The 25845-nt window shown below is 39.9% G+C and overlaps 1 protein-coding gene across 13 annotated transcripts in view; it reads left to right on the top strand.

Annotated features, from left to right (window-relative positions):
* PCNT (pericentrin) overlaps positions 1-25845 on the top strand; it is a 137358-nt gene that overhangs the window by 38288 nt on the left and 73225 nt on the right. For 8 of the 13 annotated variants that reach the window (XM_090045069.1, XM_090045068.1, XM_090045073.1 and 5 more), the window contains 16 exons: positions 9-101; positions 318-494; positions 2043-2298; positions 2990-3048; positions 3246-3420; positions 5313-5449; positions 6030-6141; positions 7909-7941; positions 9268-9532; positions 9812-9899; positions 10632-10848; positions 12832-13070; positions 17485-17960; positions 19876-20452; positions 22717-22950; positions 24110-24274. In XM_090045069.1, coding sequence (XP_089901195.1) covers positions 9-101; positions 318-494; positions 2043-2298; positions 2990-3048; positions 3246-3420; positions 5313-5449; positions 6030-6141; positions 7909-7941; positions 9268-9532; positions 9812-9899; positions 10632-10848; positions 12832-13070; positions 17485-17960; positions 19876-20452; positions 22717-22950; positions 24110-24274 — 3303 coding nt within the window. The remainder of the gene's footprint in view (positions 1-8; positions 102-317; positions 495-2042; positions 2299-2989; positions 3049-3245; positions 3421-5312; positions 5450-6029; positions 6142-7908; positions 7942-9267; positions 9533-9811; positions 9900-10631; positions 10849-12831; positions 13071-17484; positions 17961-19875; positions 20453-22716; positions 22951-24109; positions 24275-25845) is intronic. The other 5 variants (XM_090045076.1, XM_090045079.1, XM_090045080.1 and 2 more) reach the window with 2 other exon arrangements.

A 25845-nucleotide genomic window follows, 5' to 3' on the forward strand; every position in this document is an offset into this window, starting at 1 on the left:
CTTTTCAGATAGAAAAGTTATATGCAGAAATAAGAGAGAAAGTGGAAAAGCAGCAGAAATTGGAGGAAGAACGAAAAGAGCAAATTGCATTAATTAAAAAGGTATAGCTGTAATCAAACTTATTTTAGAGCGCTGCATGTCCAGTTGTTCTTGGTCAAAACAAAAGAAATCCTGAGATGGAAAATCCATTTAAGATTTTGCAAGAACAACAGCTTTGGTTTTTGGAGAATTCTGTCTTAATAGCTTGTTAGTAGTGGAGGGGCAAAATTATTAAAAGTTTGTATCTCTGTAAAAATTCTGTACTGAATTGTCTGCAGGTTCATGAACGGGAACATGATCGTGAAATTGCTGAACTCATTGCTAAACATGATAGCGAAATGAAAGAGCTACGGGCTATGTTATCTGAGGAACAGCAACAAGTATTGGATGAACTTCAGCAACAAATGGAAGCTGGACATCAAGTAGAAATTCAGCATGCTCAGCTCCAGTCACAGGTATGTTTGCAAATGGGCGTACTTTCACAAAAAAACCCACTCTTTGGAGATCTCAAACACTACATTTGAAGTATTGGTAGAGAATACTGCATTGGAGGACCCCAGCTATAATTTTCTATGTGAGGGCTCCAGTGTCCTCAACATACTGTCCTCAGCAATCAGTGGTCCTAAAGGTAATTGGTATTTCAATTTGTGAAAGGAAGCTTGCTCATTTTTGAGTAAGTATGTGCAGTATTGACTAAGAATGGAGGGAGAGGCAAAAAGTAAGAAACTAAAATTCTTTTATAATCTGTTTCTGATGAAGGGATTTGTGTTAAAAAAATGGATGTTAGATTTGTTCAGAATTCTACTAAAGGAAGCTATCAGTTTGATTTTACATAGTCCTCATTGGTCAGAGGTCAGATATAGTGTTACTTGAATTTACACATTAAAGTCTGTGGGACTGCTTATATACTTAAAGATAAGCGTGTTACATAAATTTAAGTTCCTTTTCTTCTAAATATTTAATCCATTTTTAAACACTCATTCATTCCAGAAATCTAATTGTTAGTTTAATCTCTAGGGGCCCTTTTACATGTGCTCTGGAGGTGGAGGGTGGTGCTTTAATTAGAGTGGCTCTGAGAGCTGCTCTAATTTAAGTGCCACTGCATCTCCTGTATCAGTGTCCCTGTACTTGAAAATGGCAACAGGGGCACTTGAATTAAAGCTTGTTCAATGAGCTTTAGTTCAAGCACCCCTGCTGCCATTTTTAAGCATAGAGACACTGATACAGGAGACACAGGAATGTGGCAATTGCTGTGGTCCAGCAGATGCAATTGAGTCTGCTCAGGTGTGCTGGATTTCCAGTGCATTTGAGTGGCCTCAGTGCTTGTGTATAGATGCCCTAAATTTTGAGTTTACATTTTTTTGTTTCTATGTTATTTAACCCAACATAAAACTTGCTGCCTGCTTCTGATAAGTGTTTCAGTATGCACCTCTTAGCAGTATAATCTTAAATCAATGCTTTTTATTTCTGATTCTGTTTCAACACTTCAGATGCCAGTTATTCCTTCAGATGTGATATTCCTTCACACCTGATACTAAATATATAGCCTCTGGCAGGTGTTGAAGTATGATGTTTTTGGACACATTTGATAGTTAATTGGAAATCTTTAGCAGTTTTTTTGACAATTGTATTTTTTTTTTGCATTGTGCTAGTATGCCATCTCTCTCCTTTCTGAGGTTACTGCATGGAAATAGATAGCTGACAATAGTTGGCTGTCAGTAAATAAGCTTTAGAAAAAAATAAGGGAAAAAAGTATTGGTAGAATATCAAATGGGCTTTGCTGCTAGAAGGAGATATTCTAAAGACTCATTAATGAAAGAGTCTGCAGGCCACACCAGAACTTGAATCCAATTTCTACTAATATTCCATACCTGTCATAAAGAAAGTGGCATTCTGTATTACAAAAAAGCAATAACATTTGCAGGCATTTAATAAAATTGGAACTAGATATGGAAAAAGGGTGAATATTTCATTCCTCCGCCTCCCCACAATCCCTGCTACAGACACTGCACAATCTTGAACTGGAAGCTTTAAGACTAAGTTTAAGCAATATGCACACATCCCAGCTGGAGCTGACTCAGTCTAACTTGAGAAAGGAGAAGGAGACTGCCCTTATGGAACTACGGGAGATGCTCAATGATAAGCGTGCTCAGGAGATAGCGATTCTGCAGAGCCGACATCAGTTTGAATTGGAGCATATTAAAGAGCACAATCGGAAGGAAAAAGAAGAAATTGAACTGAAACATCAAGATGAACTAGGTATTAAAAGCTTGGGAATTATGAGCCTAATCTTATGACTGCTGAGTATTTAACTGTCCCATAATTAGCAATCTCATCTGGCTTCAGTGCACCTCATGTGAAATCATGTGGCAGACTGGTTTGAGGACAGAACCTGGGCAGACTGCCAGGGGAAACATCATGTACTTCATAAAAAAAAAATGCATATAAAACATACCTCTAGAAGTCATGTGTGCACTTTTTATTGAAGTGTTTCCACTTTCAGCATTTTTAAGGCTGCTTAGAGTTTTTTCCCAGTGTGAACAGAAGGGTAGCTGACAGTCTTTTAAAACCTTAAGGCCTCACTTAGTCCCTGATAGAACTTAAAGAGCATCATCAAAACCAAGACTAACCATTAAGATGAATGGGACAATTGATCCTTCTCTATTAATTGAATACTGTCTTGAATATTTAATTTGTCATTACTGTTCCAGTTAAACTTCCAAGGTTTTCTTTGCAACTGTTAGCAACTAGACACGTATTCTTAAAAATGCTGAGATTTCAGAATACAGTGTATGAGAAGCTTTGGAGCAGTGTTAGTACATCATACTGTCGTATGCCTTCTGATCCTGAATTTGATGCTAAAAATAAAATGCAGCCTTCCATATTTTTAGTATCACAAACTCAAACTCATTATTTCATGTTCTTTTGATCAGTGCTTTGTATTTTGCAGTTGATCTGAGGAAGAATGTAGAGTTGGAAATGGAAGAGAAACATATCCAAACATTGGAGGTATAAGTTCCTTATTTTATACTGGAAGAGAAAAACTCTGTATAATAAACCAAAGTTGATAAAAGAGATTCTTATTTGTACTAAAAAAATCTTTGAAAGGTGCAAATAAATGGGAAGTAAAATTAAAAAGTAGAAAAATACTGTTTATTTACTGAATGAGTGTAACCACTTTTAAAGCCTGTATGCCGTTCTTGCAGACCCTTAAAGGAGACTGGGCAGTGGAGGCAGAAACGCGTTTAAAAATGGTGTGTGAGGAGCTAGCTGAAAAACATCAGACTGAATTGGATGAACTGCAAAAAGCTCTGAAAGCAGAATTACAAAAAGTCAAAGAAGAGCTGAAGAGTCTGTCTCTTGAAAAAGATCAGGTTGAAAGTAAGTGTGACAACAGGTTTTAACAGCACAGACTGTAGTGAGTAGTGTTTTTCTGACCTGTGGGCAGCTATTTCTCCTTGTCCTTTCCATTCCAAACTGCCAGCAACACTGTGAATGGAAGGTTCTTTGGATAAATCTGTTCTGTGCACCTCTGAGGCTGTTCATAGCATCAGTGGTCTATTACAGTTTTCTTTCTGCGGTCCCCCTGATGCTGCTCAAGGTTAATATTTACTAAGGAATTAGGAATTATAAGGGCACAAAGCTCTGTGGGGAAAAAAATTCCAAATTTACAACTCCCGTCTGTCTTTACTATTTATCATATGTACTCGTATAAGACAACCTAGAATATAAGATGACCCCCCAATAAGTAGATTCTATATATGGAAAATTTATAAATTTGTTTTAATTTTCCATGTATAGAACCTAGTTATTGGAGATTTGCCTTAAATTTGTCCCTCTCCTGCTGCTACAGGAGAGAAAATAAATCTGGGAGGTCAGGTAGTCCCCTTGGCCTCTGCCCTCCCCACCAACTTCTACAGCTTCTCCCTTCTCACTCCCTTCTCAGTCTTCGATCCTAATCTCTCTGAGGATGTGGAATTGAGGAGCAAATTTGAAAACATTGACCTTTTGAAATAAACATACCTATAGGAATTTACATATAGGCAGATTATTACAGGTACCCATAGACTTAGTTCATCCTGAATTGATGCAGTTTTTTTAAATTGCTGCCAGTTTTTTCGCACAAGTACTCCCATAAACAATTTTAAGCAGCACTTTGGCGTGTACTTTATATATAGTACAAACTATGCATGATGTTGATCCAAAGCCAAAAGGCTCATAAGTTACCGTTTAGTTCATTGGACTGGGTTCCAGCAGAGTCAACAGCATTTCAAGCCATGGTAACTGCACAGCCCAGTACTTGTGTGTGTGCTCTAGATTACTTTCCCCCTCCCTACGCACACATATAGGATTCATGTGCTAATTAGCCCCCCACTCATGACTGGAACTGGGTATTCTTGTTACTAGTCCTGGGATCCTCCAAAAATGTATATGCAGTTGAGACGCAAGGCAACCTGGTCTGGCTAAACCTCATGAAGGGCAGGACCACGCTAATCATACTAAACAGGCTGAGAGAAGGGGCAACAGAGGGATTCTGGGTGCACTGTTTGGGGCCCCATTTGTTGATGTTCGTTAGACATTTAAGGCTGGTGAAGAAATGGGAAAGAAAGGTGCAGCTCAGCTGTGAGAGTGAAGAGGAAGTAAAAAAATGTATGCGGTGGAGTGGCTCACTATGACTTGAAAAAGAGTCGGTACTAAGAGGGCCTGGTGCAGTGGGCACTATTATGCATCTTCAGATGGACTGCACTAACCTATTCTTGTGTGAAGTTCCCATCGGTATGTTTGCCCAGTATGGACCATGTATTTTATAGTCATGCTCAGTCCTGGCTGCATTTAATCAGCTTTATAGTTGGTTTCCATTACTAAGCACATGCTGCTTTTGGCAGCAATTTAATGATAGACAATGTATTTAATGATGTTTCCTTGTATGAAAATATAAAACCAAGGGGCTTTTTCCCTATGGTGATTGGGGGGGGGGAACCTCATTGTATGTTTGAGTAAATATGGTAAGTTTTTATATGGTGCCCATCAGGTAACTGGGGGTTGTTTCTGAGCTAGCTAGTTAATGATACTTTTACAAGGTTAAACTGGCCCCTGATGTTATCAACCCAGAGAGGGAGCAATTTTGACTTGCAATTTAGTTAGCATGTTGGTATGGATGAGTAAATCTGTGCTTTGCTTAGTTACTTAATTGTAGTACTGTATGAGAGAGTTCTCAGGAAGAAAAGTCTTATTTGCTATTCTTAAAAGAGCTAAGTTTTTTTGTCTTTCAGCACAATATAAAGATCTGGAGAACCAGCACGAACTGGCTATTATAAAACTACGTGAGCAGATTCAGACTGAGTGTGACCAGTGCCTAGAAGACATGAAAAGGAAGAGCAATGAAAGAGAACAGGAGATTCAGCAGCAGGTTAATAAACCTTTTATTTTTAATGTTTTATGTATATAAAGCACCCAGTGTACAGGGAACTGAAGTTATTCACTGGTGTGGGATAAAGCTTTTTTAGCTTCAGTTTGAGCAAAGGAAAATGCAGAGGGATATATGCTTTGTTTGTATACCAAAATTAAGATGATAAAGTATAAGCAGATACAATTATATTGGTATTCATAATTTTCTAACTAATTTGAGTCAGCTTTTATGGCCTTTCCTTTTTATGGCCTTTCCTAGAGTTTAAGTTTTTTCCTCAGTCTTTGTTTTTACTGATTCCTAATTTTTCTTCTTGACAGAATGGCAAGAAGGAAATAAAACAGTCCTGACATAAGTGACACAAGGAGCAGATGGCTTGCTCTCTTGGTTCTGTTAAAGGGATGATTCTGGGTAGTTAGGTACTTCCCTCTGTGTCCACTAGCCTGTACTGTTAGCTAAAGTTCTGATCGGTACCAAAGTTCTCCCACCATGTAGCTTCTGGGCTGTTTGTAACATGTGCAAACACAAAACAATTAAAACAAAACTTTTTTTCCCCCCCACTAACTTAATATGTCTTTCCTAGCTGGAGAAACTGCAGGCTACACACAAAGAACTAAAGGTTCAATCACAACAAGAAATCAAGCAGCTTTGGTCTCAACTGGATAGCACACGAGCAAGTCGACAGGAACTAAGTGGTAAGGTTACAATAAGTGTGAAACAATTTTTAACAATGTATTGGATGAGTAAGGACTCATAGGAGTGTTCAGCTGGACTTGCTATGATGGGTTGGACAGATAGTCAGATAGTTTCTAGTGGCCACATATGTAACTCTTAAGATTTGGCTGTATATCATAGACAAGAAGTTTTCATTAGCTTGATTTTTGGGTCCCCTTTAAAATTTACAAATCAAAAGCCTAACAATCGAGAAGCTTTTAGTACTTTTGAGGCCAAAGTAGAGTTTTTCTTCTAGTGCTGAAGTTAGCTGCATAGGTGTTTTCTTAGTGACACTCTAAAATTAATTTAAAAGAGTCACAGGTCTTCAGAAAGAGGTACCTGGAAAGGAAGAGGGGAAATTGTACAAGCCTCTTGTTCTCCATTTTCTAAAGACCTTGTGTTCCCAAAGAGGGATCCTTTTGCCTATTACCTCTTAATGGGGTCACTTTTCCCTTACAGTTTTATGACATTTGCAGAAGTGAGATTCTTCTCCTGATGACCTTGTAAGAATTAAAGGAATGTATAATTTATCTATTCTTCTTGGTCCTAAGTTCACCTTTAACTAAAAAAAATCCCCAAAGCCTAAAACCTAAGCAAAACACTTTCAGTTTAAATTAAAGATGATAATGCTGATTTATGATTTGTTTTTAATATTGGCTTTCCTGGATATGGCATGGTTTTTAAATTGAAAACTCAACAACAACAACAAAAAAGATGGTGAAAACATTAGCTCTTTACCGGCATATCGGCAACGTAACATAAAGATGTAGCAGGAAATACTGTACAGTTTTAATTAGTTGTATGGAAAAACTCAATGCACCAATCTTACGTTTTGACTTTTTATTTAAGAGAAGAGAAAATGCAAGGAGGGATGGTGAAATAAGTCATTTATATGATCAACATCAAGTGCACAGTAAATATCTCTTTAATGGGCATAGTCTTAAAAGCAACATTTTATGCTAATTTAGAGACTTATGGTACATCATCAAAGTCTCTGCACATCATTAATTTAACAGACTCTGTTAGGAGAGTGATGCATTTTTTTTGGTTAAGTGAAGTTGGATATGGCCACGTTTTTATATGCACAAAGTCTTGCACGCATGATGCGAGAATGAAAAAAAACGTTAAAGACTGCTAATAATATGCAACTTTATTGGGACTATGTATCTGAGGGTATGGACAAGTATATACATTTAGAGAGGAGGAGGAGCTGCTGCTCAGCAGCGGTTATACTCTGTTACGTTGTCATAAGCCTCTAGCAGTAGAAGTGAGCTACATCTCCCTAACACTCACAGTGGCTGAAACAGGTGGGAGCAGTTTTATTTCTGTTGTTACAGAATTATGTAGATGTAACCAGCATTCCCTCTAAGTTGCGCAGCTGCTTGGGTGTCCTCATGCCATGCTGCCAGACGTGCCTGCGTGGCCATGCATGCCACACAGCTTAGAGGGCAGTTACACTAACAGGGTATATTCATCTCTTTTGATCAATGGCTATTTGAGACTATTGTTAAACATTTGTTTATGCCTGGGAATGTCATTCACTTTTGTCCTCTTTGCTGGTATGGTTAAGGATATAACATTTTCTTTTTGTTTGGAAATGTATATATATTTTTTTTTCTAGAACTCTATCTCCTCTCAAGCTATATTGTCCTAACTTTTGTTAATCTCTCTTGTAATTTTCCATGCTTCTAATCTTTCGTGTTACCATTCTCTGGATCCTTTTCTGTTTCTGCTTCTTTTGGTTTGAGATGATATGACCAAAATGCAACCTACTGGTCCAGGTGAGGACATGCAATGGGTATATAAAACAGAATTGTTATTGTTCATTTTCTTAATAGATCATTATATTTTAGTTGATCTTTTTCTTTATTCAGTCAGCCTGCTCTGTTTCTTCTCTCAGCACGTGACAAGCTAGGTATCCTGAAACCTAATATACAATGTTTAGAATATGTCAACATTTGTATAGAAATCAAACAGTTTATAAACCCATTTTCCCAGTTATCTAGCTTTAAGTCCTTTCGAAATTACTCATGTTCCCTTCCATCCTTGAATTATTTAAATTTGTTCCCTGCACCTCCACAAAAAAAGTTGTGTTCCTTGTTGTTATACACTACTTTTTCCAGTTATTTGGCCCTAATACAGATCTATTTTACATCCAACTAATCTCCATACTTGTGGAAAAATGATAATTAATTTGTCCTTTGTTGTCATCATCTTTATTTCCCAATGAATCACAACCTCTATAAAGAGGATCTTAAAGATATTCTGGAAGAGGATTCCTGTGTTTTCAAGTCTAACGATTGTGTGACATATACACTCTTCTTTTGACTTCCTAGAAGAGCAGTACCTTGTTTAAGAAGTTGTGCTGGTTTGCACCATCCTGTTAGTTCTCTAGGTCAAGGGTGTTAAATTTATTTGGCACCATACTTTGACTCTGGACTGCAGGGCTCCACAGGCCAGATGACCAACTTCTAGATCTGTTAGGGTTAGTGTAAACTTGGCCAATGCCTTGGCAAAGTAGGCTCAAGATAAGATACATTTTACTTGTAATTATCAGGGTTAAGTTTTTCAAGTAGTTTTGTGCCAAGATCATTCTTTCTGGGTTAAATACATTGTTACAGCAAGCACTTTGGATTAAATTAGTATGTCTACTGGGTGGTTGCACTAGGAGGTGAAAAGATTAACTGTCATGGCAACTCTGCATAATAATGTCTTTCCAGTGTGGTGGAGCACAAGGAAGAGAGTAGGACTGAGTTACCTTACTTAAAGCGCTGAGTAGCTTCAAAAGTGTGGCATTTCTGAATATTGTGTAGATGGGGACATAACTGTGTGACATTTTGGGGGGGGGGTGGAGGGGGTTGGGTTGGTTTTTTTTTTTCTCCCTCTGCTTTCCCACCTCCTGATTTGCGTGTTATTTAATTTGTAGCCAAATCTACCCTGCTGCACTTTCCAAAAAATGTTGAGGTGGGATTATTGTGTCTCTGAAGGGAGAGTTGGAAAGATTTTTATTTCCAGTCCTACCTGGCTTTTCTTTTTGTGATTGAGCCCAGAGAGTGTATATTTTAAACATTAAAAGTATGGTTTTATTTATCTTCTCTGAAACCCAGAGCTAAAAGAACAGCTCCTGGCTCGTACATCACATGTGGAAGAAATAGAATGCTTAAAGCATGAATTTGAACAGCACCAGCAGCAACAAAGAAGTGAACATGAAACTGAATTGGAACAACTGAGAATTTATTTTGAAAAGAAATTAAGGGCTGCTGAAGAGAATTACAGAGAAGAATTAATACTGCTGCATCAGAGACTGCAAGAAGTGAAAGAATATTCTTTGATGGAGTCAGAAACAAGCCAAGATCAACTTACAGATATCAGGTGATTATTATTATTATTATTATTATTATTATTTCAATTCTTGGGTAGTGACAAAACAACCCAAAAAGAACCTTGTCTTGCTTAAAAGAATTTTAGCTTTTTAGTATGTGATTGGATGCTGTGTGTTTGTAGGAATCCTAATGGTAATACAAGAGTATTTGACTAGATGTTGCTGTGTACATACCTAACCTCTGGCATGTTAAAACTCAATACATTAATCTGTTTCAAGGTTTTATAATGTATTTTATGTTAATTTTCTAAACATTTTTTGCCTCTCAGCTCCTCTATTACATCTTTAGAAGAAGCAACTGAAAAAGAGAGAAGAGATGTGTTTTGCCAGCTAAATCAGCAACTAGAGCAACACAAGGTAGCATCAATGTAACAAAAATCATACTGCTTATCATAAAATCTGCACACAAAATGACAGCTGGTTCTCACCACTCAGCTCAGAGTTAATAGCAGATATAGTAATGCTGCCTTGTATTGCTAAAATTTTTGTTATTTTATGTAACATACGAAGGTAGCATTTTGTTTAAACTACTGTATACACCCCACAGAATCAAAGAAAAATGTATGTTTTGTGATGTGTGATTCTTGCTTTTTGTTTCTTTATTCTTACTTGAAAACACCTGTTTTGAGGGTTACCATGAAGCCTGGGAAGTCTTTTCTGCTGCCTAGTTCTTGGCTGAGTGCTAAAAAGGGGTCCTGGCTCATGACATGGGTTCTTGGGGGCTATTACAAATGACGCAAGCAGTATCCTTTCTCTGTGACATACGTGGATCCTGCCAAGAGTTTGTTTTTTTCAGGACTCTTGACAGGATCCATACTCGGGTATCTGGGCACTTCTTACTTCCCTACATTTTTTCTCAGCTCCTGAAGCTCTGCTCTGCCTTTTGGCATATTTCTCTAAGCCTTGGTACTCTGGGACCTCTCTATTCCCAAAGTGAGTATGGGAGTGGAAGCAAGAATGGCCTGGGGAGGCAGGTTGGAAAATGGAGTTGTAAATTGTAATATGTTACGTGTACTGTTCCCGGCCAACCAATTTTTAGTATCTGAAGTATAAAGGTATCTTTCTGTTACGAATGTGTGTCTTGTACAGGAAGAACTTGCTTGTTTACGATTGCAGTTGGATGAACAACATACAAATGATCTACATTCTTTAAGATCTTCCCTCACGCTGCAGTATAAGGAGGATCTGCTGAAAATGAAAATGGATCTCTCAGACAGATATATCTCAGAAATTGAGGAACTGAAGAAGAAGCATTGTTTAGATCTTGAACAGCTCCGTGCCAAGCTTTCAGAAGAGCATATCAAAGGTAATATTTAATGTCAGGCTCATAAGTAAAATGGAATAGGTCTTGGATAGCCAAGACCTTTTCTTCATTAGGCTATAAATTAGTGGTGCCCACCCTTTTTGCCTGGTGGGCCAGATTGCCAGCACCCAGTCTGTCTGTGGGCTGGATCCAGCTGGTGTTCTGATATGATGCCTGGGCGGGCACAACAGGCACCATTTAGCTGCACAGAGGTGGGGGGCCAAGTTGGCTCCAACGCAGCCCCGCAAGTAAAATAAGCTTGACTTGAGCCTTTGGAGAGAGACAAGAGTGTGTGGCTCAACCCTGATGGGAGGAGAGTGGGTGTGATCTGGCCTAATGGAGGAAGTGGGCATGGCCAAGCCCCAACCTAGCCCAGCTGGGAGGGAAGGGGACATGGTCTGTCCCTGATCGAGAAGCAGGGGTTGTGGTGCAGTCCCATGTGGGAAGGGAGCATAGTGTGGTTCCAAACAGCTGTCCAGAGAATGGGATTTGGGGGGATTTGTCAGGGGGAAAGGTGGCTGTATTAATGGCCACCACTGCCCCCTGACAAATTTTAGGACCCATGGGAGCCCCACAGGCCAGGTGTGATGTGTCTGCGGGCCGCATTTGGCTGGTGGGCCAGAGGTTGAGCACCCCTGCTATAAATGATTATTTGAAGAAATATGAACATTCCAAGTGTCCTTGAAATTACAAAAGACATTTAACACTTTTTCATAATCGGTATTGACTGTGTGTTTTATGAGTGTTTTGAAGGTCTTGATTTGCGTTTTTATAAGTATTCCTTCTGTAGTGCCCTGAATGTAATATTCTAAAGTAAAATGAAAATGCAGATGAGTGATTGCTGTTAAAATTTCTCATGTAGTTAACTTGCTTTATTCAATGTTTGGATGGAGGTGTACTTTCAATTTTTAAAATCACCCTTCCATCTCATTTCTAACCTAAATTCCTAAAATATTTAAGAATTTATGAATATGCAGTATAGCTAAATTAAATGGATTATGTGGGGTAAAATCCTGTTCTCTTCAGTGTTGGTTGTTTTTTTTGGATTTGATAGTGCTGTGTATACATTTGCATTGGGTTGATTTTCTTTCTATATATTGAATTAGTGAGCCTAGTCATTTGTGTAACTTTTGCATAGCTACGGGGGAGAGAGAAAATTATTTAAGTCAGGAAGATTATAAAACAATGAATATGGCAAGAGAGCTCAGCATAATGTAATACTTCCTGAAAAAATAAGTCTCTTCCTGCTTTGTTGCTGTTGTATAACTACATCCAATAGAGGAATTTTCTACCTGGTCACAGGCCACAGAATGCTTCTCATTGGAGGGTTTGTTTTTTTTTCCTTCTGGGACAGGCATGCTTCTTCCCTATTTAAATTGCATTGTACAAATTTACTAGAGAATATCTTTATATAAAGTTACATATTTCATGAAGATACCTCTCTGAGTAGTAACATAACAAGGGGTTGGTATTTATTTTCTGAAAGACGGTCATGCTCCACTCTGAGTATAGTTGGTTGAGTATTATCGACCAAGCTTTGTTTAATTGGCTATTTGTCAAGTTCATTAGACATATTGTTTTAAGGTTTTTGGGGCTATATCTGCGATGAAAGAAAACTTCAGAAAATCTGTGTTTCACTATCTAATAGAGAGAAGTTGGCTCATGGAGGAACAGGAAATATTTAGTTAAATAAGGGGCTGGTGTTTCCCACTAATATCAGTGGATAAAGTCCTAACATAAGCTTCACTGTTCTAAAATTTAAGATCTATTTCTTACTGTTATTTACATGCTAAGCGATAATAAATTGCAGAGATGATGTATAGTAGACCAGTAATAGTTAATGACTTTTTTACGTACAATTTAGGAGTGTTCCCTGTTAGCTTTACACACAGGACACCTTTATATGAATTGAGGTTTTCTTATGAGGAATTACTGAGACTACTGCATGTACTGAAACTGAAAACTCTTCTTTTACTGTTTATCTAGAAATAACCAAGCTACGTTTGCAGAGTGCTCAGGATGCAGCGCGACAGGTTGAAGCAGAGGTGGCTGAACGAGTATTTGTGCTGGAGAAAGAGCAAAGCGATAAACTCTCACTCCTTCAGTCTGAGAAGCAGTACATTGAAGAACTGCAGGAAGAAAGACAGCGTTTAAAGAAAGAGATTAGTGAACTAAAACACATTGGTATGCAGCATGAAATGCATCTGAAAGATGAGCTGGAGAAGGTACAACATACAGCATTTAGTGTTACATTGTATAAAAAATTCTCCTAGGATGGGTAGTAGGAATAATGATTTACTAGTACACATTCTTAGTCTGCAGAGGGTCTTAGCTTTCGCTTTAATTATACATTGTATACCTAAAACATTGTATTGTTTTCATAGTGAGGTGAAAATCTACAAATGTGTGGTGCTTCTGTAAGTGAAGTAGGTGGGATGCCCTGTATTTCACTTATACCTACCTTCAGGTAGGTGTAGGTGTTCTTCACCTACACCTACCTACCTGACATTCCACCTACCTTTCTAATATTTAAATGAAATCTTTTTTGCGAATTAAGCTTATTTCTTTTTAGAAGTGTAAGTGAAGAACAGGGCTTAGTACTACGACATCGCCTAGGAGCTCACACACTAGCTCTTCGGCTCTAAGTCACGGATCACACATTTGGAATTACATTACCACTTTTAACTTTCGGGAAAAAATCTGATCTACAGAAACATTGGGAGGACCTGTTGAATATACTCTGAATTGGCATAATAAGTGTAAAGTATGAGAGGAGGAAAGCCAAGATGAGTTAAAACCTAAAATTCAGGCACCACACCAATTTGATATTGGAATTCTGATTTGTTTCTTTATTGTAAAGATTACTTTTGTAGAAAGGTAGGGCAGGAAGAAATCTATTCTTAAGAAATTATTTAGTCCATTCCTTGCATTGAGGTGTAGGACTTGACGTATCCAGACTGTCCCTGAGAAACATCTAACCTGTTCTTAAAATTCCGATGAAAGAGATTCTACAATCTCTCTAGAAAGCCTGATCCAATCCCTCACTGTCATTCTAGAGAAAAATGACATTCCATCTACCTTTCTAATATTTAAACTAAATCTTTTTTGCAAATTGATCTTATTTCTTTTTAGAACCATAGAATCATTGAAAATTAGGGTTGGAAGGGACCTCAGGAGGTCACCTAATGCAGTCCAACCCTCTGTTCCAAAACAGGACCATCCCCAGCTATATCATTTCAGCCAGGGCTTCGTCTAGCTATGTGTTTAAAAACCTCCAGGGATGGAGATTCCACAACCTCTCTGGGTAACCTTTTCCACTGCTTTACTACCCTCCTAGTGAAAGTTTTTTCCACTTAATAGTTAACTTAAACTTTCCTTGCTGCAACTTGAGGTCATTGCTCCTTGTTCTTGTCCTATTTCTTGTTGCCCAGGGAAAATATGGTCACTATCCTCTTTATAAAAAAAGTTGTGTCCCTCTGCCCTTCCCCCAGCTTCTCTAGCTAGCTAGACCAGTGGTTCTAAGCCAGGGCCGGGCAATTATTTTGGGCGGAGGGCCAGTTACCCAGTTTTGGCAGGCTGTTGAGGGCCTCATGGGTAGCACCACCCCTTGACAGGTGCCCTGCACTCTTGTCACCATCTTGGGACCAATGTCCCAGCGCCAGCACCAGTAGGGCCCGAAGCGGAGTGCAGGCTTGCAGGGGTCTGTGGAGCCCTTTGTTCCCACTGGCTCCCTGCCTACTCACACCCGGTACCCCCCAGCCGTGTGGTACATGCGGGGGGGCAGTGCACAGCCCCAACCCCCTGCTTGCCAGCAGGGAAGAAGCTGGTGCTGAGTGTGGGGAAAAGCGGTCCCTAACCCGCCTCATGGCTGCTGCTCTCTGCTGCAGGCGCTCGCAGCCCATGTGGAGCTGTCTGGAGCAGGCACAGGCAGCCCTGGGCAGGCCCTGCTGTCATTTTTGACAGGAACCAAGGGCAGAGAAATATTAATTTTCAACATTTTTTAGGGGCCCCATGGGCCAGATAGAATGGCCTTGCAGGCTGGATCTGGCCCGTGGGCCATATTGCTCACTCCTGTTCTAAGCCTTTTTAGACTCCAAGCCCCTTCCCATAGGTTTTTGGAATTTAGTGTCACTCCATCTGAACACTAATTAATTTCCTACAGTGCTTACCTTCTTTCACTCTGTCATACCCTTAAAAGGTTCTCATGGGGTGGCATGGTGGGTAGGGCACCCATGAGAACATAGCAGAGGTGGTGGTGCGTGGTGCTCAATGCTGCTAGGGGCTGCTTGCCTGGGCAGATTGGGGAGCTTGGGGGCAGGTCATTAAACCCCTGTAGGAGTTATAAAGAGAGTGACAGTGGTTGTTGATGCAGAGGTTAGTGCCAGCTGACATGGCATTCTGAAGGGGTAAGCACAGCCTCTGCCATTGCAGCTTTTTGTCCTGAATCCAAATGCCAGTGCCCTGAGCTACCATTCCCTATGGTCCCTCCCACCAGCTCTGGGATTATGGGAAGAGTGGGGTAATGAGCTGGGATGAAAAAGTGTAGGTCCTTGTCCACCTATTCACCCATGGCAGACCACACTGTTTGGGGGACAGAAGCAGTTGGCACAGGGGCTGTTGGGAGGGTTAAATTAACATGTTTGAACTCTGTGTTCCCCTGCTCCTCTCTGGCTTCTGGAGCTGGTAGGAGTGCTACCATACACTTGGGCTGGTGTAGGGTGCCTAGTGTGTGGAGGAAGGTAGTGCTTACCTCCTCTATCAGGAACCAGGCACTGTCACCGTTCTAAGGAGCTCGCAGCACCCTGGTGTCACTGAGCTAGACAAACTCTATTTCTTCAGCTTCTTTCCTAAGCCATGTTTTCTAAATGTTTTATCATTATTGTTACTCTTCTCTGGATTCTTTCTAGTTTGTCTCCATCTTTTTGAAAGTGTGGTGCCTAAAACTCTTGACAGTATTCCAGCTAAGGCCTCATTGAGCAGAGCAGGATAATTACTAGGGTTGTGAGAAATTTCAGCAGGTGTTTCGTTTCAGAGGTGTTTTGGCGCCCGAAACACCGAATCTGAAATGGCACAGAAGGCTCTAAAACATCTACAAAACGAAACAAAACCATTTGAAATGTTTTGGAGGTGCCCCCCGGGAGGCTGGGGCTGGGTTGGGCAGGGCAGGGCAGCCATGGGGGCTTCTCCCGTGGCTCCCCCCACCGGGGCACAGGCAGGCACAGCTGGAGAAGCCTCAGGAGAACCTGCAGCCACCTGGCTGTGCCTGCCTCTTCCCAGCAGATCCAAATCGGCTCTGAAACAGCATTGAAACTCCAAAACAGATTTAGCTAAATTGAAATGGAACAGTGATCTGAAATGAATCGCTGTCTTCCGAAATGGGCGAACCCAAAACAAAACATAGCCATTTCACACAGCCCTACCCTCCCATTCTTTGCATATGACACTCTTGTTACATCCCAAAGAGAAAATAGCCTTTTTTATAACGATATTTTGCTTTGTATGATATAGGACCCCTAGATCATTGTCTGCAGTGTTGCTGCCTGTCAAGTTGTTATTCCTCATTTTATTTATTTATTAAATTTATATCCTGCCCTACCCTTTGTACTTTCAATTTTTCCTGCCTAAGTGTAGTACTTTGCACATACATTTATTGAATTTAATCATCTTGATCTTAGAGTATTTCTCCAGTGTATTAAGATGATTTTGAATTCCAATCCTGTGTTGCAAAGTTCTGGCAGTCTTTCCTAGCTTGGCGTCCTTTGTATAGTTAGTGAAATGTACAATGTTGGTCTCCATTAAACTGCATAGAATCCGAACTGAAAAAGTTGATGCGCTTTCTGGAACTCAGTTTAAAAAATGCTCATTAACCACAGGAACAGCCTCCACTAAGCTTTTTGCACTTCATTATGGCTCATTACTTAGTTTCTTAGATTACTGTATTCCTCTAACAGCAGTCTTGAAATGAATGGGATCTAGTATGTTTAAGGCCACTTTAGAAGCCATTTTTCCATTTAACAGCAAAATTGGTGATACAATTATGTTACAAAGGGCCTGGACAAATGTAGGTTTCAGCCTCCTTAAAAGGGGAGGAGTAGCTGCTGCTTAGGGACCATGCAGTGCTGTTAAGCTGTAACATCTGCCTAAACTTGTAGCAGTATATGTGAGCTAAATCACCCTGATTTTGAACCTAGATGAAACAAAATGAAAGTTAGAGTGGCTTGCCACACTTGTCACTACAGAATGATGACTGTGTTACAGTTGCGTAGTAAAAGCCTGTACAGGTATCATTTTGAGAGAGAGATTTATTTTAGGTATATTACAACTGAGTTGAAGAGTTATTGTGCTTAAGTAGTTTAAGCAGGTAACCCATATGTAAATAATCAGTATTCGTTACATTGTAAGCAATAAACAATGTAAGCAATAAACAAAAACTTGGCGCCATTGTCTTGTTAGGCAGTTATACAAAATAAGTACTTATCTGATATACATATGAAAGGAGTACAGTGTACTTCCCACCCTCCCATAACATGATTTAATGTACATTATATTTCTGTAGTTCTTGATTTCCAATATTTGTTTGATAGCAAGATTTTATTTAGAATATTGCTTTATCGTTTTTGTAATGTAATGTTCTCATAGGTGAAATGTAAACTTTTGGAGGATCATAATAATGAATTTAAAAAAGCTAAAGAGGAGATCCAGAAAATGGAGAAGATGCACAAAGAAAAGGAGGAAGAATGGAAGTGTGGAAGTGAGCTGCTGCAGGTAAAAACAGAAGAGAAGTTGTCATTGATGTGTAGAGAGCTTGAAGACAAAGCAGAATGTGAGAGGCTTGCTTTACAAAAGGAGTTTGAACTTCGTGAAGTTGAAATGAACCTCCTTCGAGATCAGCAGGCTGCTAGAATTGTAGAACTGGAGAAGTCCCTAAAGGAGCAACAGAACAGTTTGCGGCAGCTAGAGGACAGCCTCGCAGATGTACAGGCTACTTATAAATCTCAGGCAGAGTATGACAGCGAACTGCAAGCTGCTAAGGCACTCATGGCAAAAGAGTTGGAAAAAGCCACTTTGGATCTTCAAGAGGAATGTGCAGCTAAACTTACTGAAGCACAGAACAAGTAAGCAACTTAGTTTTGTAGATTTTTCTTTCACTTGTTTAACCAGCAGTCTTTTTCAAGACATAAGAAATGAGTGTATAATTTTGCAGCTGCATGGCACAAACAGATCTTTAAATATATTAATGTGCTTTAGTCTACCAAGGAGCAGTAGTACTATCTATGAAGTCCCACTGCTAGAAGTCACTTCATATAAATATATTGTCAAACCCAGCCTTCATATAAAAAAGAATCATCATCCTATTACTTTTAGGCATAAATGGGTTCTTTAGTTTTTTATTTGTATATTTTATGGAAACATCTAGCTATTCCTTCCACAGATTCTTTCTGTTCAGTTCAGATGGGGAAGCCACCTTTTAGTGACCCTAACTTTGTTTTGTGCAAGATGACAAAGTGTATATGTTGTTGCCTTAATGTGCCTCCACTGCTCTTGCTAGCAATAGAGTGAATTTGTTTGGGTCCATGTTATTTCAGGAGCAGGGTTCAGAGGTTTCTAGTAGCACTTGCAGTAGCGTGTCATATTTCAAACTGTGAAGCAGACTATAAATAGGCATGAAAATACAATTATATAAATGGAATATAAATAGTTACTGGACTTAACTAGACCTCTGGGTTGATCCAGATTAACAGGTCATAGTTTCTTAAATATTAATAATGCATTAAGTGTTGACTTCCATATACTTTTTTATGCACCCTTGTGTTTTCTTCTGTGGACACTTCCTCAGTCTCTACCACTGGCTATTAAATGCTTGGATTTTTTAATCTTTGGTGATTAATATAACATGAGCATTTGTCTACTAAGGTTGTGACTACATGAATGAGTTTTCTTCTTTTGTTTCTGAAGCAAGGAAACTTAAATCAAGAGTCTTGAAGATAAGGGCCTTAGGAAAAATACCAACAAATAGCTTTTCCTACACTGGAACTAGGGTAAAATTTCCTGGGTTAGGGCAGATGTTTATCAGATTAAGGGGTAAAGTCATATGTTAACAACTTTATTTTTTCTGAATTGAGTATTTCTTGGGATTGTGTGTTCATATGTCTGTGACCTAAATAAACTGATTACTTCAGCTCGCATTTCACTTCACATAAACCACTGCTTTGTTCTAAATAGTATTCTGTATTATTTTGGACCAGTGCAGAATTTTGAAATTCTGTATATAACAGAGCCTTAGTCTGTCCATCTGTAGCACTTCATTCACATTCTGAGTGACTGTCTGGCAGCTGGGGTGCTTCAGGAGCGTTCCCGACAGGGGGTGATGCAGCACCACCATGACAGTGGGGACAGGGGTAAAGGGGGGCCACCTAGCCCCCCACTCCCTCGCCCTGTTCTGTGGAGGAGGCAGCAGCACGAGGGGGGCAACGAATAGGAACGGGTTGGGGCTGCCGCGGGGTGGGGGGAGAACAGCCCTGGACCCCCAAATTGTGGAGGCGGGACTGGACAAGGAGAGCAGGGCCAGACTGGGCTCCATCCCCGCTGGCCTTCCATGGGAGGGGGAGCAGGCCTAGCCCCAAAGTGGCAAGGGCTGGGGGCTGGATGTGGGCCTATGTTTCTGCCTGGCTAGCACTGCTGGCCATGGCCACCCCCCTGCTGGCCATGACCCCTCCTCCCACTTCCTGGAGGCTGAAAATACAGAGCGGGGTCCTGGTCCTGAAGTGGCAGGGGGGAGGGGGAGCAGGCTCAGTCTTTGGGAGAAGGGGTTGGGCCAGACACAGGCCTCTGTCCCTGGCCGCCCCGCCCCTCCACCCATCATTCTTGACGGGCAATTGGCTAGTCTGGAGATAAAACCTATGGAATGTCTCATAATCAAATATATTTTGGGCTTAATTTTTTTTTGCCTACTTATTTTTTTAATTCTTTGGATCTTATCTGTGCATTATTGACAATGTTTTAATTTAAATTTTCTTGGAAATAATTTAGATTTATGGAGGAACACAAAGCTGTGACTCAAACATTCACAACAGAGCAAGAGAGTCTCCTCCAAGAGTTGAAGGGGAAACACATAAATGAGCTAGAATGCCAAAGTCAGCAATTACAGGAGAAGCATAAGCAACAGATTTTATCCCTCACCGCTGAGCTGCAGACAAAGCACCAAACTGAAATTGAGGCCCTTAAATCTACATTACAAAGCAAACAGCAGGCTCTGCTTGAAGCTCATGTAGCTGAGCTGCAAACAAAGCATCAAGCACAAATTGATGAGTTGGAAGCTAAACACTTGTCTAATCTGGATTCTTTGGAGTCTTCATACCTTTCTGAAATTCAGAACATAAGAGATGAGCACAAGAAAACTCTTGAGGAACTACAGGTGCACCACAGAGAACAGCTGCATCGGAAGGATAAGGAGAATCAAGTGCTCTTAGCTGAGGAGAAAGAGAGGTTGAAATTAAAGCATTCTGAAGAGCTGCACCTTTCCCACGAAAATCTGAAAATTGAACTGGCTACTCTTCATATAGAAAAACTTAAAGCCATGGGTGCTGAACTGGATGAAGTTCATAAGGTGGGTGAGAGGAATAATACACTAAAACAGTCCTGTCTGATGTCTGACTTTTATCTGAAAAGTGCTCATTTTTAAAAGTGTATTCTGTAGGTATTTAATTCTGTTTGCTCATGAGAGCTGTAAGTAAATTCCATCATGATGGAAGAAATAATTATTTATTCCATTATAAACAAAAGGATTTATAAGCTTACTTGTATTTAAATGTAATTAACTTTAAAGTTTACATTCTAAAGGTATGTCTGCACTTCAGGCACTTCAGTGGCAGTAGCTCATTTTGACATAGCCAAGCTAGCTTCAGTGCTCTTAAGTGCAGCTACAGCAGCATAAAACTCTGCTAAGGGGTCTTTACCTGAGTTTTACTCAGTTTGTTCAGCTGACTTTGCACCACTGAATTCTATGCTGCTGTGGCTACACTGCTAGGAATATCCAAGTTAGGTAGGGTACATACTCATGTTGCTGTTCGATTTGCCATTCACCTTTCCAATCTGAAGATTTCCTTTTTTTTTTTTGCCCTGCATCTGAAAAAAAAAATAGAAGTCCTAGCATTTGGGAATGAGAAAATAGCTTGTGCTTTTTCTTCATCAGTTGTATTTAATCTGATAATACATTATCTATCTGTTCATATATAATTATTATGTTGGAGAAGTAAAATCAGGTGCTTTATATAAAGTAATTTTTTAATCGTTGTTTTGAAATGGGGATATCAAGATGTGATGTGCAAAAAACCCAGATTATGAGGTTCCTACAGTTGCTAAATATCATGCAACATGATTTAAAGTTTTGAAAGTGGCATTGCAGCTCAATAAGGAAGCCCTGATTAATTTTTAAGGACAGTTTAATATAGCTGCCTTTTGTGTCCCTTCCCTGTTTCCCTCTCCCATAATCTGACCTTTTTTTTTTTTTTATTGGTACATCATCCAGAGAGGTTGTAAATTGCACATTTTGAATATTGTTTATTTTCTTTGGGCAAGTTGAATAAATGGAGGAGTGGCATGAGAGAGAGCTATGATAAAACAGTAATTTCTTTGTTTCATTTCTAATATGGGGAGAGTAAAACATTGTGTTCTTAGTGAGTTGTATTTCATTAAGTATTTTAATACAATTTAGTTAGCATGGGGAATTTTTAGAAGCTAACACCATTGTATTTCATTGAATTATTATGTTTTAACATGTTGTCAAAATGATGCAAAATTACCTAATGTATTGTTGACCTACAGAATCTGTTTGTAAATCTGAAAACCCTTCAAGTTTTAGTTTGGTATAATTTTGTTAATTGGAACAAACTACAGAAAATGTTACAGTTCCAATCTTCTGAAATACCAGCTTGCAAAGTATGTTTGAGGGTTCTTTGTTTCTCTTATATTATTTAAGTCCCAGAGACAAAGTAGTGGCTTGTTGCTAGGAAATTAAGTCCCCACAGATGCTCCTGATTACTTTTCTTTCTGCCAAGTAACGGTACAAAGGGGTATCCTTTGGTTTGTTTATGTAGAGCCTAAATTGGGAAATCTTTTTTACTGCACCCAAGGTAAGTACATTGATAAGCTAGTTTAAGTCCCTGAGTCAAGAAAGCACTTTTCAGGGCAGCACCTTTAATTTGTATTAACATTTCACTAGTCTCCTATGCTGCTTTAGTGCGTTCCTAATGCTGGGTGTGGATTCCTGTTTGCCTCACCTTTGATACAGGGAAGGAAAGGTAAAGCAGAAGGGTGTTCTATAGTTTAAAAAAAAAAAAAAAAAATTCCCTAAAGTCAAGAATGTGCTTGTGAGGGATTGTCTATGTGGGGGCACTTAGAAAGCTAATCTAAATCAACTACAAGTGAATTTAAATTTAGTTTGAGATGTATTAGACATAGGTATTCAGAATGAGGTCATTAAATGAATTTGGATAAACTGAATTAAAAAAGGCTTATTCAAAATAATGACCACAGAATGATTTAATGCACTTTAACACTTTAGTTAATTCTGGCTAACTTTCCTACTTGTACCTGTGTAAACAGTCACTGAGAGTAAAGAATTGTGAGGCTGGGGATTGTGCTGATGAGGAGACCTACACAGGTGTCATTTCTTATGACTAGACAGTTTTGAAAAATTAACTCAAAGGTAATTGGAGCATGTTCTCAGGTCTCAGGAGGAAATTTTGGTAGTTAATATTAACTTACCCAAGTTGAAAACTCGCTATACAGAGAATTAAACTTTTAATGTATAGGGCAACAGGGTTTATGAATTGGATACAAAATGTCTTTTTTTAATGAATATTTTTATAGGAAGAATTGAACACAGCTCTTCAAAATCAAAGATGTTTGTTGGAGGAAGAAAATCGTAAAGCCTTGGATGTATTACGTGAAGAAGTACTGATTATGGAAGAACATCATAAAAAGGCATTGCAGGAACTTCAGGATCTCCATGTTGCAGAAATTCAGAAACAGAAAGAGGAATATTCCCAGCAGCTGAAGAAAGAGCTTGAAAAGCTAAAAGTACAGCATGAACATGAACAGGAGGTCAGAACTACAAACACATCCAAAACTAAAACGATTATCTTTTAAAATAGAACCGATTTAGTTTTATTAACTACTATAATAAACAGCCATTTCTGTAGCTGGCTGCTGTTTTGGTTTGCAGGCTTCAGTAAAGAAATGAGACAAAGTAGCTGTGTTTTAAACACTTGAATCTAAAGTTCATGAAAGCCATAAACTGATTTACTATCATAAAATATGATTTTACTTAACTGATAATGCCAGTGGATGTGGGAATTTTTTCAGTGCCTTCACTTTACTTTTATTTATTTTTAAACTGAAAAATTAAAACTTCCATGATGCTGAATATATACATCTAATAAAGACTTCAGTACTTAATGGTGCATTGTCTATTTAGGGAAAATGACTATTGTCTTGAAGTCCAGCACTGAGTGCAAGTGGACTGTTTTGAGCTGAGTTGACTTTCTGTGACACTCTAAGTAGATGTAGTTTTTAAAAACAGGAATTAGGCAAATGACATTAAAAAAAACAACCTTGCTGTCTATAGCCTTTTGCCCACATTTGGTATTTCTGGTATATGCACAGAATTCAATAAGTCAGCAAGCTTCTTTAATGAATACTAAAAATATGTTTTAACTTTAAGCTTCTAAATTGGTGTTATATTTTTGAGGTAATATTGAAGTATAACTGAGCCTCATTATTTCTTGCATCATTCAATTCTGATTTGCACAGGTGGTATAGTAAGGTGTCAAATGACTGACTTCATTATTCTTGTAGTATACAGTCTACAGCTACTAATGTATACTAAGGAGCCACTAATTAAAACTTATTTCAAAACACATCCACCAAAATGTATCCAACTGTAATATAATGTGTTGTTGTTTAGATTTGAATTCCACCCTATCCAGAAAGGCTTAAAGTGGTTTATAATACATGACAAATAACCCTCAAGATAAGAAACAGTAGACTGTTTCAACTTCCCTGTAACTTTGCCACCTTGCCAGAAATCAGATCTTGTATTCTTCACTTGAGATGGCATTTGGTACCAACTGAGAATTTGGCTCTGAGTTTTGGAGGGAAAACTGTTACAGAAGTATAACTGAATTGATGAGCTAACTAGTTGCTCTTCCAACCTCCTCTGGGCAGCACAACGGTAACATTGTGCCTAAAATTTCTTTTGCAGATGTATGCCTCAGCTTCAGCCTCTGAAGTGCAAACTGTGAGGACAGCTCTCCTAGCTCAGTTTGAGGAGGCAAAAATGAAACAGCAGCTTCAGTTCCAGGAGGAGATTGAACTGCTGAAGTGTCAGTCAGAGGTATTACTGGAACAGCAGATTACACAGCTAAAGGTAGGATCTAACTAACATGTACCCTAGCATAAATGCCAAACCGTGTGTTGGCTGATCATTTTTTCTGAGATTGAAGAAGTATTGTGCAACTTTTTTCATTTTCTTTTTTAAATCATAAAGCTGTAGTAATTGGAGTTGCTGATATGTGATCTTTTCCATCTCCTAAATTAGTCTGTAGGTTTGTTTGCTGGTTTGTTATCTGGGTTTAAGAAATTGGAAGTTAAAAATACACCTATGCTCCTAATGTTACTTTTCTGTGTAATCAACAGGGATTCTGGCTTTTCCTGATTAAAAAAAAAAAATCGCAAATTCTTTCATAAAAAGTTGCAGATTCTCTAATTAACCCCCCCCATCCATTATTAAAATTTTAAAGGCCCCCACAATCCCCTGGCCCTGCTGGTGCCCCTCGCCCCCAGCTGCCAGGGCTATGGGACCAGGGACCTGGGTCTGCAGCCCTCTGCCCCTGGCAGGAGGGGGCAGGTAGTGCAGTGGAGTAGAGCCTGGCTCCCGCCTGCTGCAGGCTTGGGCAGGTGGGGCCAGCTCCCTGCTGCTGCGTGTGCTCCCAGGGGGCCGGAGGAGCTGTGCCCCCAGATCTGTGCATGAGGCAGGCGTAGGCTGTGTGCTTGGGCTTCCATCCTGCTGCCCTCCCCTGGGGCTTCTGTAGCCCAGCGTGTGCAACCTGGTGTTGCAGGGCACAGCACAGCCATACAAGAAAGCTGCTTGCTGCTGCAAGCACTGTGGTGGCCTGGTTACAATTCCCTGCGTGAGTGGGGGCACAGGGTTGTGCATACGGGATGTCAGCAGGGCAGTGCAGAGCTCATGGTGGCAAGCAGCTTTTCTGCGTGGCTGCACTGTACCCTGCAGTGCTGGGTTGCACACACTGGTCGGTGGAGGCCCTGGGGGAGGGCAGCAGGCTAGTAGCCTGAAATTGCAGCATGCAGATTGCCCCTGGCCCCTCCTGCAGACATCTGGGGGGCATGTGCCCTCCCTCCCTCCACAGGAGTGCACGCAGCAGCAGGGAGCCAGCCTCACTCCCCAGTCTCGCTCCCTGCTGGGGCCCTGCAGCCACACATTGCGGCCCTGGGCCCCAAGCCCTGTGCGCTGCTCAGCTGGGCACCAGCCCCAGCCCTGCCCAACTCCCTCCCTCCCTATTGGGGGTCTCAATCCCATCTCCTCCAGCTTACCTGTGGGAGTTGCTCTCTAGGCTGCTTGGTAGCCATGTGCATATATGTGCGCATGGTGCCCTCTGCCTGACTGCCCTTCTCCCGTTCCCCTGAAAGCCTTGCAGGCTACATCTGTTCCAGCCTGCAGAGTGGTTGTTGCAAAACTGCAAAATCCGCAGGTTTCTTTGCTAAAGTGAGAAATCTGCATTTTATTCCAGTAAGGGGGAAAATCCTGTGTTTTACTACATTTTTCCACAGGAAATTGAAAACTAGGATTCCTGGTAATCAATCAACTATTGTATTGGCCCCAGGAATACTTGCTAAGTGGGAGGTGAAGCGGTCCACATAAGAGTCTGTCTTTTAAGATGACGCCTTTTGTTTTACTTCTTTTTTTGCTTTAGTATGAAA

The sequence above is a fragment of the Crocodylus siamensis genome, chromosome 4, assembly GCF_052110815.1.
Source record: "Crocodylus siamensis isolate JL-2025a chromosome 4, ASM5211081v1, whole genome shotgun sequence".
NCBI lineage: Eukaryota > Metazoa > Chordata > Crocodylia > Crocodylidae > Crocodylus > Crocodylus siamensis.